This window comes from Coturnix japonica, chromosome 1 (genome assembly GCF_001577835.2).
Source record: "Coturnix japonica isolate 7356 chromosome 1, Coturnix japonica 2.1, whole genome shotgun sequence".
NCBI lineage: Eukaryota > Metazoa > Chordata > Aves > Galliformes > Phasianidae > Coturnix > Coturnix japonica.
The window spans coordinates 10,230,410-10,247,677 of record NC_029516.1 but is presented as its reverse complement, the minus strand read 5'-3'; the positions used below and the strand labels follow the sequence as shown (position 1 = coordinate 10,247,677).

Genomic DNA, 17,268 nt, shown 5'->3' with positions numbered 1-17,268 from the left:
AAGTTTACTTCCTACAAATCAAAGTCAAAGTAGTTACTCCAAAAAAAAAAAAAAAAAATTTATTAAAACTTTTCACAAGTAGAATGTTATTTAATCTGTAATTGTTGCTGATGTGGCAACTACACATGCATATACACATTCCTACACAAGGCATGGTTCTAATTCTTACTCATGGACAAAACTGTTAATAAAGAAAACAATAGTTCAAAGTGCTGTTTCACAATTACTGTGAAAGAATCTGAAGTTTTCTCTACCTACATGGAACAAAGAATAAACACATATCCCAATGGGACACGTATTCTGTAGTATTAGCTGATTTTTTTCCTGCTTTCATTTACATATAATTTGTTTCTGCTATGTGTATACTAAAGACACAGCATTCTAAAGCACTAGAGTCCTTGTGTAGGCATCAGCACTATGGAAATAAACGTGTATCTTTGTGTGTGTGTGTCACTCTTTTACAAGCTATTATAGTATTTATCAGTAAGACTCAGTTGTTCAGTGAGTTCTTTTATTTGTTTATACTATGAATTCCTTATCATGATTAGTTATCTTGCAGCTCATCGTTAGAATGAACAGTAGCTTATGCAGTTTCTTTTGCCAGAAATATTGAGAATTAAAGCAAATGGTAATCTTTCAAGACTATGCAGATGGAACAAAAAGAAATTCACCTTACTAAACATTTTCTCTTGGCTCTAATGTATTTAAAAACATTATATATTAAAAAATTACTTTGCATCCATTGCCTCCATATTAACAAGCAGCTTCTGTATTAGTACACTGACAAATTGCAGCTTAATCAATTCAGCATTGTTCATTCACGGTCTTACAAAATTTAAACAATTTTCATCTCTGTTCCCCCCAAAAAATTCATTTTGAAGAAAGTGTCCAAAATCTTAATAAGGTCATTCACATTTACTGCAGTTGAGGACTGTCCTGTCACTAGTAACACTGCTGAGCAGGGACACTATCATTGCTCATTAATACTTAAAGTCTCCACTATCAGATATAGTTTTGTATGTGCATCTTACCTTTCATGTCTACTTTACAGTTTACTCATCTTTCTAACTTTCAAATAGTGGAACGTAACTTCCTACCACTGATAACAATTTATAGCCACGTGGCATCACAGCACCACAGAGGATGCCCCTGTAGTAATCTGGGAAAAAAAAAAGGGGGTGTAGTAGAACTGTAAAAAAAAGTCAAGAAACTGCCTAAAAACAAAACTTTAATATGCATACTTTAAAAATGAAATAGTAGTATGGAAGAAGGATACCTTGCAATAGACTTCAGTAATATTTCATTTTCACACAATCACAGAATTGTAGGGGTTGGAAAGGACCTGCAGAGATCATCAAGTCTAACCCTCCTGCCAAAGCAGGTTCCCTACACCAGGTCACACAGGTAGGCGTCCAGGTGGGTCTTGAATATCTCCATAGAAGGAGACTCCACAACCCCCTGGGCAGCCTGTTCCTGTGCTCTATCACCCTCAGCATGACATTTTGGAATAAAACTAATAGATGGTGAATTGTTCAAATACAGACAATATTTAAATTTTTAATTATAGGGATTTTTTCTTTTTTACGCTTCAGTAGAATATTTCAGATTAATAGAAAATACTTCAGTACACCAGAAGTGAACTTCTGCCACCACGTAACGATCTCTGCTGGCTCCAAGTGTAGATTCAGACCTTCACTGCTCTATGATTTAACATTATATAAGGTGTTATTTGTGGAAAGTACAAACTTTTTTTTTTTTTTTTTTTTTTTTCAGCATTGGCAAGAATAATTATCACGATAATTATTCAACCTTTTGAAGCTCTGTAAAAGAGTATATATTATTCTAGGACCCTGAAAGCTTCTACTGATGCAAAGCACCTCTGCAATACAATCAAGTATCAGTTGAGGAATTACTTAGTATGTAGAAGTAAACAGATGAGATTGATGAACATTGCTGAAAAAAATCTTTATTTCAAAGAATACTGCATGAAGAAATAGATTCATGGAAGCATAGAATGGCATGGGTTGAAAAGGACCACATCTACTTTCAACCCCCCAGCTATGTGCGGTGTCACCAACCACCAAGCCAGGCTGCCCAGAGCCACATCCAGCCTGGCCTTGAATGCCTCCAGGGATGGAGCATCCACAACCTCCTTGGGCAACCTGTTCCAGTGTGTCACCACCCTCTGTGTGACAAAGTTCCTCCTAATACCTAATCTAAATCTTACTTGTCTCACTCTAAAACCATGCCAAATGGTTTTAAACAAACAAATGGTATTGTTGAAGCATATGTAACCTACAATGAATATTTCTTCTGCTCCTCTAAAATTAAAAACCCACAAAAACTGGTTTCAAAGAAAAACCCGGGCCTACTTCACCCTGTATGAGTATGGGTGTAGTGACAGCATTAACTAGTCAAGAAGGACATAGACAGATTTGTGACAGACACTTGTAGTCCAAAGTTCAAAAATATGTGAACTGGGTACATAATTAAATGAAACAAAATCCATACAAAGTTGGGATGCTCCACTTGTAGTGTCTCAATCCACATAACACCTAACTCTTCCATGGTTACATGTTTCCACTTAGCAAAATCTTTGCTTACTGCTTTCTTATTCCTTAATCTGTACACTTCCACTTGCCACTACCCAAACCACGTGGTGTTTACATCAGACATAATTCTTTATCTCTTACTCCTAAATCAGGAAACTATCCCAAAACTGTTTAGTAGCCTCACCACCTTCTGAGTAAGTAATTTCTTCCTAACATCTAGCCTAAATGTCTGTCTTTTAATTTAAAGCCATTCCCTCTTGTTCTATTACAATCAAACTGAGTAAAAAAAGATAATAATTTTGCCCCTGCTGATAAGCTCCCATCCAGTACTGGAATACAGCAGTTAGGTCTCCCCAAAGCCTTGACTTTTCTAGTCTGAACAAGCCCTGCTCCCTCAACTGTTCTTCACAGAAGATCTTGTGGCCCTACTTTTCAAGCCAGTCTTGGTTTCTCTGTATGGCATCTTTTCTGCCATAAAACATCACCTGTGCTGTCAAATGCTCTACTTTTAGAGCCCATTCCGTGAGAAAAATAAGTAACCTTAAAGGCTCACTACAGAAGACAAACCTGAATGTAACATGCTTGTCTTGTGCTTGCATGTGACGTTCTGACTGAAACTTATCCTTCAACTCAGAAAGTTTTGTCTCATACAGGTTCTGTGGTACTGTACTGGGTTTACATGGTGACAAGAAGGAGTCGCAGGGGTCACCCCTGAGCACAAAGCCGAGCACCCTCCCGACATCACATCATATCACACCAGCTGCTCCCAAGGCCTCTGCCGCGGTACGAAGGAGGGGAGGTCGGATGATGGCTGTCAGCAGTGAGGCAGCAGGAGGCGACAAATAGCAGGTGGAGATATTAGCAGCCATAGGCTACCAGATGATCAGGGGGCTGGAGCACCTCCCCTATGAGGACAGGCTGAGGGAGTTGGGTTTGTTCAGCCTGGAGAAGAGAAGGTTGCGGGGTGACCTCATTGCAGCCTTTCAATACCTGACGGGAACTTACTCCCAGGAGGGGAGTAAACGCTTTGAAAGGGCTGACAATAGCAGGACACGGGGAAATGGTTTTAAGTTAAAAGAGGGAAGATTTAGGTTGGATGTTAGGGGGAAGTTCTTCACTAGGAGAGTGGTTAAGCCCTGGAACAGGCTGCCCATGGAGGTTGTGGATGCCCCGTCATTGGAGGTGTTCAAGACCAGGTTGGACGGGGCCCTGGGCAACCTGATCTAGTAAAGGTGTATGTTTGGTGGCCCTGCCAGGCAGGGGGGTTGGAACTACATGATCCTTGAGGTCCCTTCCAACCGGGGTCATTCTGTGATTCTGTGAGACTATGCCTAAGAAAGTCGGTCACCCTACCACAGGCGGCTCTCAGTCTCCGGAACAAACCCTATAGGCATTAGCACAGCCTTCACTGGGCGTTCCCTCCTCAACGCAATGGAACCTCCCGCTAAGAGCTATTTAAATTCAAGCCCTCAGCACCATCCCCGCCCTTACCCCCCGCCCGCCGCCAGGTGTGCGGAGCTGGGCGCTGACGTCACACACACGCACGGCAGCCTGAGGTTCGCTCCGGCCGCTCGATGCTGCGCGCAGGCGCACTGCCGCCCGCCCCGCCCTCCCTCGCGTGCACGCGCACGCCCCCTTTCTCTCCCTCCCGCGGCGTTGTGGGCTGTGCGCGCCGCCGCGAGCAGCGGAGAGACGGGGGTGGTGTACAGCAGAGTCGAGGAAGGGGCAGCGCATCCCCGGGGACGGATCGAGGGAAACATCCCCCTGTTTCGTTGTGGTGTTTTTTTGTACAAATTTGTGGGTTTTTTGTTTTGGTTTGTTTTTTTTTTCTTCTTTTTGCTCCGCTCTTCCCTTTACTTGCGCTTCAGGTGGGGAAGGAGGGAGAAAGAAAGCGGGCGGGCTCTGCTCCCCCCCCTCCTTTTTTACGCCTCTCCGGAGCTCTCCGCTCCCCGCTTCTCCCCGCGGCGAGGTACGCAGCCCCTGCCGAGATGGGCTGCACGCTGAGCGCCGAGGACAAGGCGGCGGTGGAGAGGAGCAAGATGATCGACAGGAACCTGCGAGAGGACGGCGAGAAAGCGGCCAGGGAGGTGAAGCTGCTCCTGCTGGGTAAGGGTGGGCCCCCCCCGGTCTGGCCGAGATGCGGAGCTGTGAGGGCCGAACCGGGGGCGGGGGACCGCGGAGGTCCCCCAGCATCGCTCCCCCGGGACCGGCGGGTGGTGGGGTGGGAAGGCCGCTCGTAGATCCTCGGAATCCGCTCGTGGATCCTTGGGGGAGGAGGGAGGGGGAGCGCAGGTGGGCGCGGCGGGGCTGCGGGCCGGGCCGGGGAGCGGTTCCGAGCTGTTGGGGCTTTGTTTAGATAAGGCCCCGGCTCCCCAAGGGGAGGGAGAGAGATCTTGTACTTTTGATGTGGGTTCTGGGTACTTCGGTTCCGAGGAAGGGCTTAAGGGGATTTCAGGTTGGGGGATGTTTGTTTCGTGTGGAACATCCCCTTCTGAACTGTTGCTGTAAGAGTGAAGTGGGAAAAACATCAAAGCAACGCGAGGCGCCGTCTGACTTCTCGCTTCGTTTTCTTTTGGAAGTTGTTTCTGCTGCCGAACTTTTACAACATAAGGTCAAACCTTGGTGGGGTTATAAAGTGTGTAATACTGGGGATCACTGGAATAGGGTGATGAGGAGCTGCACGGAGAAGCAATGGATTCCCAACCTCAGGATGTGCTCGGGGTGGGATTGGATGGGGCCCTGGGTCCTGATCTGATGAGCATCAGTCCTGCACAAGGCAGGGCATTGGCACTGGATGGCCTTCAAAGTCCCTTCTAACCCAAGCCATTCTGTGGTTCCGTGCTACCAAGTCTTCTTGATTTTACTCCCAAGTTCTTAAAACTGGCAGCTTTGTTCATTTTAAGTGATGTTTGTCTATAAAGATAAATGAAGTAAAATTACTGCTAAAAATTACTATGAAAGAGGAAGAAATCTCTAATTAGTAATGTCTTTGTGCAGCTCTAACTCTACTGTACGTGCTGTGGACAGCTGAATCCTGCAAGGCATATGATGTATTGATGTTACGGGGAGTTTTGTGTTATGCTTTATAGCTGAACTGCTCTGGATCCTTTTAACCCATAATTAAAAAATAATTAAAAATAAATAAATAAACATGGAGTTTCAGTTTTCCTTGTGCTGCTCATCCAGAAGCTACAGTTCCAAGGAAGGTTTCTGTTTATAAAGTAGTACCCAATTTTTTCTTCTCCATATATTTGTTTTCATGGAGTGCTTCCTTAAGCATTCTATTTAGTGCAAATCTTGCTGTAGTAGAACTCTTAATTAATTAACTTCTATCTGTTCCTTGTAAAGCTTGTAGCTTGTAAAATAGCTCCAGACAGGTCCAGGGAACTGAAGCACTTCCTTCTGTGTGTCTGTGAAGAAACGAAACAAGCCTAGTATAGGTAAAGCAAACTTCTGAAAACGTGTGTATAGGCTTAAAGTTCTGCATATGAGGGGAAAAAAAGCTTTTCGGTTTGCTTTCTAGAAAGTGTTAGGCTGTTGGTGTGCTTAGTCCTGTACAAATTCATAAGCCTGGAGTCTGTTGTGTGGAAAGGTTATCCTCTGATCAATAGTAATGCACTGCAGAAAATGTCCTTTTTCAAGAGTCACAGAGTACTGCTCTGTGTGTACTCTGACAAGTCATTAGAAATGGTTTTTCAGAGTTCTGCTGTTCTCTACTGAGCTTTAAATACTACATAGGTAGTAGTTATGCTTTTCCGTGAGTATGGATAAAGTCTTCTATAAAAGTTGCGTTAAACTTGAGAATGAGCTGTTTACAGTAGCTTAATATTCTTGGATACAAATTCATATGATAGTAGCTTTTTATATAAATTCTATCTGATATAGATCAGCTTTTGGGGGAATTGTTTTCTGCTGCAGTCTCCTGAAATCTTAGGATATGAAACTAATCACAGAATCACAGAATGACCCAGGTTGGAAGGGACCTCAAGGATCATGTAGTTCCAACCCCCCTGCCTGGCAGGGCCACCAAACATACACCTTTACTAGATCAGGTTGCCCAGGGCCCCGTCCAACCTGGTCTTGAACAGCTCCAAGGACGGGGCATCCACAACCTCCCTGGGCAGCCTGTTCCAGGGCCTAACCGCTCTCCTAGTGAAGAACTTCCCCCTAACATCCAACCTAATCCAAACTAATGCTCAAATACATGTGTTTTCTCACAACTCAACTCAGTGTAGCGTTTTCCATTCAACTGTTAAAAAGTGAAAATGAACAGATCAGGAACTTTCAGGGCCAGAGCTGAGAGTAAGGCTTTGTGTATACATCTATGGATACATTTATACATTTCAGATCCTAATGGAAGCTTTTCTGTTCAATTTCCTGTGTTAGCTGTCCTAAATGTTGTGTGAATGCTTTATCTGATGGCAAAACTATTTTAAGTTACTTCCACTAGAGTCATTTTCTTCTCACCACTCATTTTCCCAATTGCTTTTTCTGCCCATATGTCGTAGTTTATCATCAACTCAGTTGTATTCCTGCATCTATTTATGGGCTTGTTCTACTTAAAAGTTACTTGAAATAAAAGGAAAAGGAGAAGTTGTGGTTTGCTGACAGGAAGATATGCTGTGTGAAAGGCATCTGAAATACCTTGCTTATGTAGAAAAAGAGTGTAGCTCTATGCTTACTACTCAGTAAGACAGGATCCGTAAGAACTATTTTTATATGGTGATTGGAGGATGCTAGTGAAACTTGAGTTAGTGTGTTCAACTGAAGGGTATGTTTATAAAATTAGTCTGTTTCTGGCTTACAATGGAATTAAATTAAAAAGCTTTTCTAAAGCATTCTAAACCAGGAAATATCATTGATTTGAGAGAAATGTGATACTGCTGTGTGCAAACCATGACTTTGTGAATAATATCACTGACCTATTGTAGATTCATATTGTGCTTTTCTGTATCAAGGAAGAGGCAGTCCAATTCAGGCTGTTCGAAACACCGTTACTTTATCTAACTTGTTAAAAACATACCATCTAGAAGTTGGTTCTGCATTTTGTACAGATTTGACTGTAGATCATGCTTCTGTTCTTGGAATAAGAATATTGGATTTGGACCAATATCTGTGTAAGATATTTTAACCTTGTAATTCACTTCAATGTTACATGCTAACAGCAGGAGAACCTTTTCTGGAAAATCTGAAAACCATCTTCATTATTAGAAATAAGCTGAACTTCAGCACATAGTTTATGAGCCAGCTGGAAAATGCTTGTATATGGAGCTTGTGGTGGTTGTTGGTTTGTTTTTTTTTTTAATCCTAAATTATTAAATAAGTTTTTTTCATTTAAATGGCTTTTATCCATATGTCTCTTGTCTGTGATGAAGGGTTTTCTTTTGAGTTTCTGTGAAATCTAAGTGCAGTCCAGCGTGACGTCCAATGCTGGAAAATTTAATGTTCAAAGTGTTTTTCCTTAAGCCCTTAACATTTGTATCATTGGTAGATCCTAAACCTATATTTTCATGATTGCTTGAGGTAATGTTTTGTTTTACCATTGTTCTTTCTCAAAGATAGGCTCATACATCTATGGAGTAAACTATATTTCTGAAAGACTGTGTGTATCTTCTATCCTGACTGCCTTGCAAGAACCAACAGAACAAAGTTCTTCTCTTCCGTGGTTCTTCATTTTTATTTTTATTTGTTTTTAAACTTCCTGTGTTTGGAGTAGGGGGAGGGTATGAAGAAAATACTGTGATACTTGCAGAATGAGTGTAATTCTACTCATTTCAGGAGGTGGTGGCTCTTTGTGACTGGTCTGCATGCTGCATTAATATACATGTGATCCAGATCAGGTGTGGATTTGCAAGTACATTTCAGCTGAATTAGCCAAAGCACATAAGACTGAATTCATGCCAACAGCAGGAGAACAGACAGTACCTCATTTAGTAGAAAGCCTTCTGGTATGAGGTTAACTCGTTGAGTTTTATGAATACATTCAAACTGGCAGCATGAGTTTACAGGATTAACACATTTGTCTCGTGGCTTATCACATTTTTCTTCTAATACAATAAATTAAGTGCTGGTGTTCTCAGTATCACTTGAGAAAGCAGTAGAGTTATTCTTTAGGAGTGGATTCTGGTGTCCATGAGGCCACTGATCACGTTTGACAAATGAAACTGTCTTCTTTTTGGATAGTCAGGCTTCTTGGTTTAAGTTCAACAGGGACTTTGTAGTCATAACCAGCAGAGCTTCTACATTCCTAAACAGATTCTTATGGTTCATACTCAAGCACTGTTGCCATGTTCTTTCTTAAAAAGCTTATTTTTCAGTTTAAGGCACTTTTTTTTTTTTTTTCATTGCAGTTCTCCCTGCTGCTGAAGGCACTAACTAAAATTATATGCAGTTCTAAATTTTCCCCTCTCAAGCTTTTTTTTTCAAGCTGCTGTTCTTTTGTTCCAGACCTTCATATTTCTGCTCAATTGACTCCCACTGCATACTCATCTTTCCTGCAGCATCATCTTCACAGTCCTTGGCAATACATGCTTTCCTCCAGACCTGGCTGAAAAAGCCATTTTCTCACAAACACGTATTGCACCTTTTGGGAATTCTTACATTTTATTTGCAAATTATGCCTACCTCTCTTGTCATGGTCCAAAACATTCCTGGCAACATCTCCTGCCTAACCTTTGGTGACAACTATCTTTAGAAACTGATGTTCATATCTTATTTAAGGCTTTGTTATGGGATAACTGAGAGAAGTGTTTAATGTTACTTTTAGTTTAGAATAGAATATTTCATTTGGAAGTGACCTATGGGGATCCAATTGCTTGACTACTTCAACACCAACCACAAGTTAAAAGATATACTTAAGGGCATTATCCAAATGCTTCCTGAACACTGTTGGGTCTGAGACAACAACCACCTTGCTAGGAAGCCTGTTCTGGTATATATAATCTGGTACAGTCACAGTAAAGTCTTCTTTCTTATCCAGTCTGAATCTCCCTGTGTGCAACTTTGTGCAGTTTCCATGTGTTTACTGGGGAGAAAAGAATTGCCGAGGAGGAGAGAAGTAGAAGCCAGTTGCACAGAACGATAACATTGCTGCTACTCCTTTACTCCAAACTAGGCAACCCAAGCATCCTCAGCCTCTCCTCACGGAGCATGCCTTCCACCGCATTTAACCAGCTTTGTCGCCCACTGCTCCACACACATTTGAAGAATTTTACATCATTTTTATATTATGGAGCCCTTATAGGTGCACAGTTTTTGAGGTATACCCAGCGTAGTGTGAACCTGTTAATCTCACAGCTGGACAGTTTATCCAGAGCAGTACTGTGGGGGATGGTATCAAAAGCCTTGCAGAAATCCAGAAAAATTGCATCCACTGCTTTCTCTTCATCCCTTAAGCGAATGACTTTACTGTAGATGGACATAGATTAGTCAGACTGGATGGACTTTTCCATCATGAAACTATGTTGATGATGCCTAGGACAATCTTCTCCGTAACTTTTCCAGGTACTGAAGTTAAGCTAACAGGATGTGCCCACTTCACATCTTTTTCTTATTCTTTTTTTCTCCCAGACTTTCTGCTACATGATCTGTTTAAATTTAGATACTTAGTAGTTCTGAGACAGAAACTGTTTTGTGTTTTGACATGGTGCAGCTGAATGCTGGCATCAGGATGTTATTTGTGTGAACATCTGTGCATGACTTGTAATTAAGGTCATGCAATCCTCAAGCCTTAGTACTAAATATAACAGTTTCTAAGGACAAAGTCAAAATTGCTAGATTTCCCATTGCATCTGGTTTCTTCTTATTTCTTTTTTCTTTGTGAGGAGACTCATGCATGTACAAAAAATTGAGCCACTCATTTGTGTGCTTGTGTAATCGCAGTCTGGGGTTTTTGCTTGTTTCTCTTTGAATTTTGGTGTGCTAATTTATATCTTTGCTCATTAATGTGTATAGACTTCTTAAGTGCCATATGAACAATCTTAGTGAAAGTTTCCTTATAAAAATCACTATTTAGGATTGTATCATGGTTTTCTTCAGCATTCTTATAAGCAGTTTGCTTTAGTACGTGTGCTTTAAGATGGGACAAAAAAAAAACCAATGCTAACTGTTATTTTTTTCCCTCCTCTCTTGTTTAAAAGTAGTGTAGAATATATATGTGATTGTATATCTTTGCTTTCATATCAATCATTAAAGAAGTTTCTGGACTTTAAGAGTTATGCAATAGAGATTTCAAATGTTTGTCTTTAAAAGAGAGATTTCCTTCAAGTTGTCTTCTAATGTTATCCAATTTTTTTCTCCCCTCCTGAATCAGTGACCAAAAAGAAACCCCAGTAAAATACTTCTTAGTAAGCAGCTCATTTACAGCATCAACACTGCGTCAACAGAGTACATACATTTTGTGATACACCAACTTATTTGGTTTCTTGTTATTTTTTTTCTGGCAGCACAGTTTGTTGTATCATCATTGTGTGATACTAATGTGATAGTTTGCTGCAGTTCTACAGATTATGTTACTGAAATGATCTTGTTTTGAAGCTATCCCCACTTGTGTGAAGAATTATTCTTCATTAGCTACAGACAATTTACAGCACAGCTCCTTGCCTAGTTGTGTTGGCATAACTTGAACTCAAGCTTTGTGCTATAAAGTTAGGCCATGCTGATTTATCTATATAATCATTTCTGAAGTAGCTTGTATTATTGTTGCTGTATTTTCCCCTTTGTCTTGGTATTCTAAGAAGGAAGGATTGAGTAGTGGGCACATCCTAAAATCTGGCTAAATATTTTGAAACCAAGCCATCAATCTGCTTCAGAGGTCATGAAATTCTGAAGTAAGTTTTCCTGTTGAGTTCGATAGATATTTGCAGTGTTTCCTGTAATGTGCTGTCTGGCAAATGTCAAGGTAGAAAACTGAAAGTAGAGAAGAGAGATTAGAAATGTTCTGTTAAGTGTGGAGATTTTTCTGCCATGGAAACGCTGCAATAAAGATCTGAACTGAGTTGATAATTAGCTATTAGGAGGCTTTTTCTAAAATGTTTATAGGAAAGCCTGTATTGATGGAAAACTTGCTATTCTGAGCTTGACTCTTAGTCATTGACCAGCTTTACTGAGCTCAGCTGTTCTATTTATTACCCTTGTTTGTTCAGTGTCCTAGTGTTGTCTCAGGCTTTGTGTAAATTACTGTTTTGTTATTTTATAAATGGAAATTGGTTGGCTTCACCTGAGAGATTCTGTATCCGGAAAGAAATACTTTAACTGGTAAGGGATCTTATGCACTTGGAGAATTTGGGACCTTTAAACATGTGAGAGCAAGAAGTCTTGAGTCTGGTGCTTAGAAAAATGCAGTTTTGGAAGTGGCTTAACTTGGTGACATTTCTGAGCCAAAGGATATTAGGATGCTGAAATCTTTTAGAAAAATAAGACACAATAGCATACACTTTTTACTGAGACAACTATGTGTACTCATAATATCACAGAATAGCTGAGGTTGGCAGGTACTCCGGCTCCGTTTGATCCAAACCATACTCAGGCAGGGGCAGCCAGATCAGAGTGTCCAGGACTACATCCAGGTGGCTTATGAAGATCTCCTAGGAGGAAACTCCACATTCTGTCTGGGTGACCTGTGCTGTTACTTGGCCACCCACACAATAAAGAAGTGTTTTTGTGAGATTCAAGTACAATCTCTTGTGTTCCCATTTGTGCCATTACTTCTTGTCCAACCACAGGGGACCACTGAGAAGATGCGTGGCTCCACCCTTTTTTGTCCCTTGCCTTCAGGTATTTAATGACACTGATATGATCCTCCAAACCTCCTCCAGACTGAACACTCCCAGCTTTTTCAGCCTCTTCAGTACTGGAGCAAGTTACCCAGAGAGGCTATGGAGTCTCTTCCCTAGAGATTTTCAGAAGCTGCCTGCATGTGATCCTGGGCGCCCTGCTCTGGGTATCACTGTTTGAGTGGATGGCCTCTACAGGTTCCTGCTAACCTCACCAGTCTGTGATCTGGAAGTATTGTAAGTTGAGATCAAATGTCATTTCATTTTGGTTTTTGAATGCCAGCCCTTTACACTTTGGGGGGAAAAAACAAAACAAAGGTTTAGCTATTTTAGAGGAAAAGCCCAGTCATAACATTTCTGTGTGATCTATGAACACTTTATCTCAGTGTCATTCTTTCAGGATCTCAGTTGTCAGGGTACTTTGCCTTACAAGTGTATGAAGACAGTTTCTTTGTGAAAAGTGACTTGTTAACATAGGTTTAATGTAAACATTTATTAATGTGCATGAATTGCTTTCCTTTTCCTGGCTTTAGTAGTTGAAGGGTTAGTAGACCTTCAGGTAATACAATTTCTTGTCTGTGTCAGCATTAAATTGATAAATAAATAGAGATGCTGATATATGCATCTGTCCTTTTATATGAGCTATATATTTTTATTGAGAGTGCGTAAACTGCAATATTATGTGTACCTATACAAATTGATAATGGAATTAGTACTTTTAATGCATCTATTTTATTTAAAGGAATCAGTGTTTGAGTATATAGTGCTGCAGTTTATGGAATAAGCTGTATGTCATTACTTTTTCATACAGGCTTTGTAGAAATGTATTACTGCATTTGAAATGTGTAATAAATTTAGCAAAGGTACCTGATTACATCTTCAGTGAAATGTAACTGTATCTAGGCAACCAAATTGGACAGGAAGTTTCTACAATCATTGCTCTGAACTGATTGCTTTTAAAGAAGAAATCAATATACTGTAGCGTAAATTCCAGTTGTAACACAGGGAAGGATGAGCCAACATGAAAATCTCAGCTCACCTTGCAGCAGAGGACTTATGGACCTTCCATGAAGGGAATTGGGCTTGTTCAGTCTGGAAAAGAGAAGGCTCCTGGTGTGAGATGCCATTGTGGCCTTCCAGTACTGAAAGGGAGATTATGAACAAAAGTGGGACTGACTTTTTACATGTGCAAATAGTAATAGGATAAGGAGGAATGGTTTTAAATTAGAAGGGAAGATTTGGATTAGATGTGAGGTAGAAACTTTTTACTCAGAGAGTGATGAGGCTCTAGAAGAGCTTGTTTTATTGACGTTGCGCATGCCCCATTCCTGGAGACATTCGGGGCCAGGTTGGATGGAGCCCTGGGCCACCTGCTCTAGTAGAGTGGCAACCCTGTCCAGAACAGGAGGGCTGGAACGAGGTGATCTTTAAAGTCCCTTCCAATCCAAATGATTCTGCTGTTCTGTGAATTTTCATGTTTTGAACAGAAAATACAGATTGCATGCACAGCTTGGAATCAAATGGCCGTCTACATCACTTCTTTCACAAAGTTTTAAAAATTCTCTCATATGTCTACCTGTCATTTTTTCTTACATGATTGAAGCTGACGTCATTTGTTTGGCTCAAAACATGAGTTCTGTATTACAATGGCAAGGAAACACTTTCCAAGGAAACTTGGAAAAGTGGAGAATCTTGCCTGCTTTGTAAATCCATGTTGGAATGCTAGAAATAAGTAGTCTCCATTGTTTATTAGTGTAGTGACAGAAATAGTTACTCCATTGTGGGAACTCTTGTGTTGCTAAAAGGAAAGAGCTGTTGCCACATCTGGCTGAATGGTTTTGCCCTCTCCCTGGTACTTTAAAGTGTGTAAGTCAGTTTTTTGCTGGTGTAATAGTCAAATTAGCTATCCCGTTTTGCTGCTAGAGTGGTCAATTGTAAATGATTTTAATGGTCTGGTCAGCACCTGAATGAGTGCATAGTGAGCAGCAGAGATATGTGCCTGATGCACATGGAGTACTAGAGTTGAGCAGCAGCAGATGGAAGCTAAGTGCAGAATGAGATTTTTTTCAGTTTCTGCATTTCTCTGATACAATTTATACTGTAGGATTGGAGTAGCAAGAATATGAAGTTGTTTGCCTACAAAATCCAGTTGGTAGACTTGTTAAACTTATTCAAAACCCATTATTATTTTAAAATATTGCTATTGTAGGAAATATCAGTACACTTCTTGAAAAGTAAGTTCACTCAAATGGAAAAAGGAGGTATGAACTTTGGTTTCATTCCAAGTACAAGGAAAGTCAAACCTGTTTCCTTATTCTTCTGTATGCACTTTAATGTACAGGTTATACTCTCAAGCAGGAAAAATCCTTTTCTATCCGGTGCTTTGTGAAGGATGCCATGTGGTAGTGGGGAAAAGATAATGACCAGCTCAGTGTCCAAACACTAGAATAGTAGAGATTTTCATCTTGGTTAGCAGTACTGTGATATGGGAACAGTGTGAGTATTAGAATGATGTTTTAAAATTTGCTTTGATTGAAGGTAAATGGCTTGTACTAAAAGAACTGAGAATAAACAAGACAGTTGTCTCAATTATTGTAGGTTCTGTTCAGTTAAATATCATTTTGTATTCTCATTGATTTCTGAATCTACCATGACGTGTGGTACAAGAGTGGACTGAAAATAAGCTGCCCAGTCTCATTTAAGTGCTGCCTGTATTCTTGATGCTTTAAATATTTCTTGAAGCATTTTGAAAATGGATTTATCAGCTGTATGCTGCTTCAGTTACTAATCCTCAACAAATCCGGTAAACCATTATATACGTTCTAAAGCTCTTAATGACATTGACAGGGATTCCTTCTAATATGCTTTAGTGCCTCAGTGTTCACTAGCAAAGGTTGTCATTTAATGCCTACATGAGAGGCTATTTAGATTATTTTATGCCTGCTGTTTTGGAGCACATTGCCTTTTGGAGTCAGATCAAACCATGACAACATACTTGTTTGAGGCTATCAAACTGCTGTGTACGTATCTGTCTTATTCCTCCTCACTTCTGGTCTGGTTGGGTGTGACTGCCTGTTTGAATGGATTGAAGTATGGGAAACCTCAAAGCTTTAACACTTTGAGACCACATACTTATTACAAAGTCTATTAAAAAAAACAATTTTTAGTTCAGTACTGTTAAGAACAAATAATTGTGTCTACTTGGAGGAAGCTTTGTGGGGAAAACACACGTGTCCAGCAGAATGTGACTGAATATGCACACAAGTTTTCTACTTTCAATTTAAAAATAATAATAATAAAGAATTCTGAAAAGATTTTTTTGAAAGAGATCAGTTTGGGTGGCAGGACCCTTTTTGTTCAGCATTTCAGTCTGTATCAGCTTGTAAATCCGCACACCTTTTTGATGGAGGTAGAGACCTTTTTAGAGTGTATTTATTTTAACTGCCCATGAGCTTATTCTTATTTTTCTGGAACTCAGTACTCAAGCTATACAGGATGAGAAACATTTTACATGATAGACGTGGGTGAAGGCTAAATTTGTGTGAACCGAGGTTTATTGCATCGCTTTTACAATATGGACTAACTTTATTATAACTGCATTTGTCCTTGTATAACCTTTGATGATACCCATTTCTCTTACTTGTGAATGATACCTTGATGTTACATGGTAAGTAGAGCTTTAAAAAACTAAACAAAAAACCACTTAAGATTTACACGAGTCCTCCTTCTGTTTTGGGAGGAATGCATCCACCTTGCTTTCTGATTTTTCCCAGCTCTTTTTATAGTTACATAGTAACTACTCTTGACAGATGAAAGAATAGTACCGTTCTGAATTGTGAGGAGCACGAAGTGAAAATATGCTGTGAATTTTAAGTTATTTTGTTGTATGTCTTTATCAGAATGAAGTGGGTAATGTATACCTCTACTGCAGCTATGAATTTTTTGTAAAGTTTTTTTGATTATGATTACTGATGGCCTGCTTATGTCTCTGCTATCTTGTTCACTGAACCTACCATCTTCTCACAACTTGTCTATTATTCAGAGAACAGTAAAAGGCCTTGAAGGCCACCACAATGTCAAGAGAAAAAGGACAATTTGAAGTTCTGGATATTTAATCATACATATTAGGTATGCTGTATACTGTTGGCAGATTGACTGTCGCTGTCTTGGTAAATGTTGTAAGACCAAAGGGGGTGATTCTTTCTGGTGAACTGTTCAGCATTTATTGGTGTGCTTTTATGTAACGTCCTCTCAAACTTGTGCTCTAGGAGGTCTTTAATCATATCCTTTCATAGTATGACTTCAAATTATACAGTGATTATTGTTTCTGAGCATTCTACATGAATAATTATCTTAGAAGAGGATAACTACTTTTACTTATGCTTTTTAACTAACAAATTCAAGTCTTCAGTTTTGAGGAGTAGATCAGTTATTTGCTGTTCTGTTAGAAACACCAACAGATTTCTGGACTTGTAATTTTTGCGGGATTCCCAAAACTTTTAGAAGCTGACCTTTGATTCATTTAAGTAATCAACTGATAAACTTACTTAGAGGCTGTTGGCATTCATATGTTAGAAAAAATTGGAGCTGTAAGTCTTGTCTGTTGGTGCTATGACATTTAGTAATCATGCATGCTGCTTTTTAACAGCTGTGATTTTCATCTCTAAGCCCGCATCCATTTCTGACGTGATTAAGATTTATTTCAAAGTTTTGAGTTGAGGTATTGTGTGTTGGGCACCTCGTACTTATTTGTGTGAAGCCTTGCATATGTATTAATTGAAGAAAATGCTCCAGAATTAAAAGTATGATAACACTGCCCCTCATCTTGTAATGCAGTGATTCTGCTTTCTTTCAAGAGATCTCTTGTATGCCTTTAGCAGTAATCTCCCTTAAAAGTAGCTTCAGTTTGAAGGTGCTGCATTTCCTTTATAATACTACTGGAT

General features: G+C 40.0%; 1 protein-coding gene across 2 annotated transcripts in view; it reads left to right on the top strand.

Moving 5' to 3' along the window:
- The first annotated feature begins 4,177 nt into the window (after positions 1-4,177).
- LOC107320948 (guanine nucleotide-binding protein G(i) subunit alpha-1) overlaps positions 4,178-17,268 on the top strand; it is a 33,041-nt gene continuing 19,950 nt past the window's right edge. For both annotated transcript variants that reach the window (XM_032442286.1, XM_015877396.2), the window contains exon 1: positions 4,178-4,658. In XM_032442286.1, the coding sequence (XP_032298177.1) occupies positions 4,541-4,658 (118 nt within the window). In that variant the 5' untranslated portion in view covers positions 4,178-4,540. The remainder of the gene's footprint in view (positions 4,659-17,268) is intronic.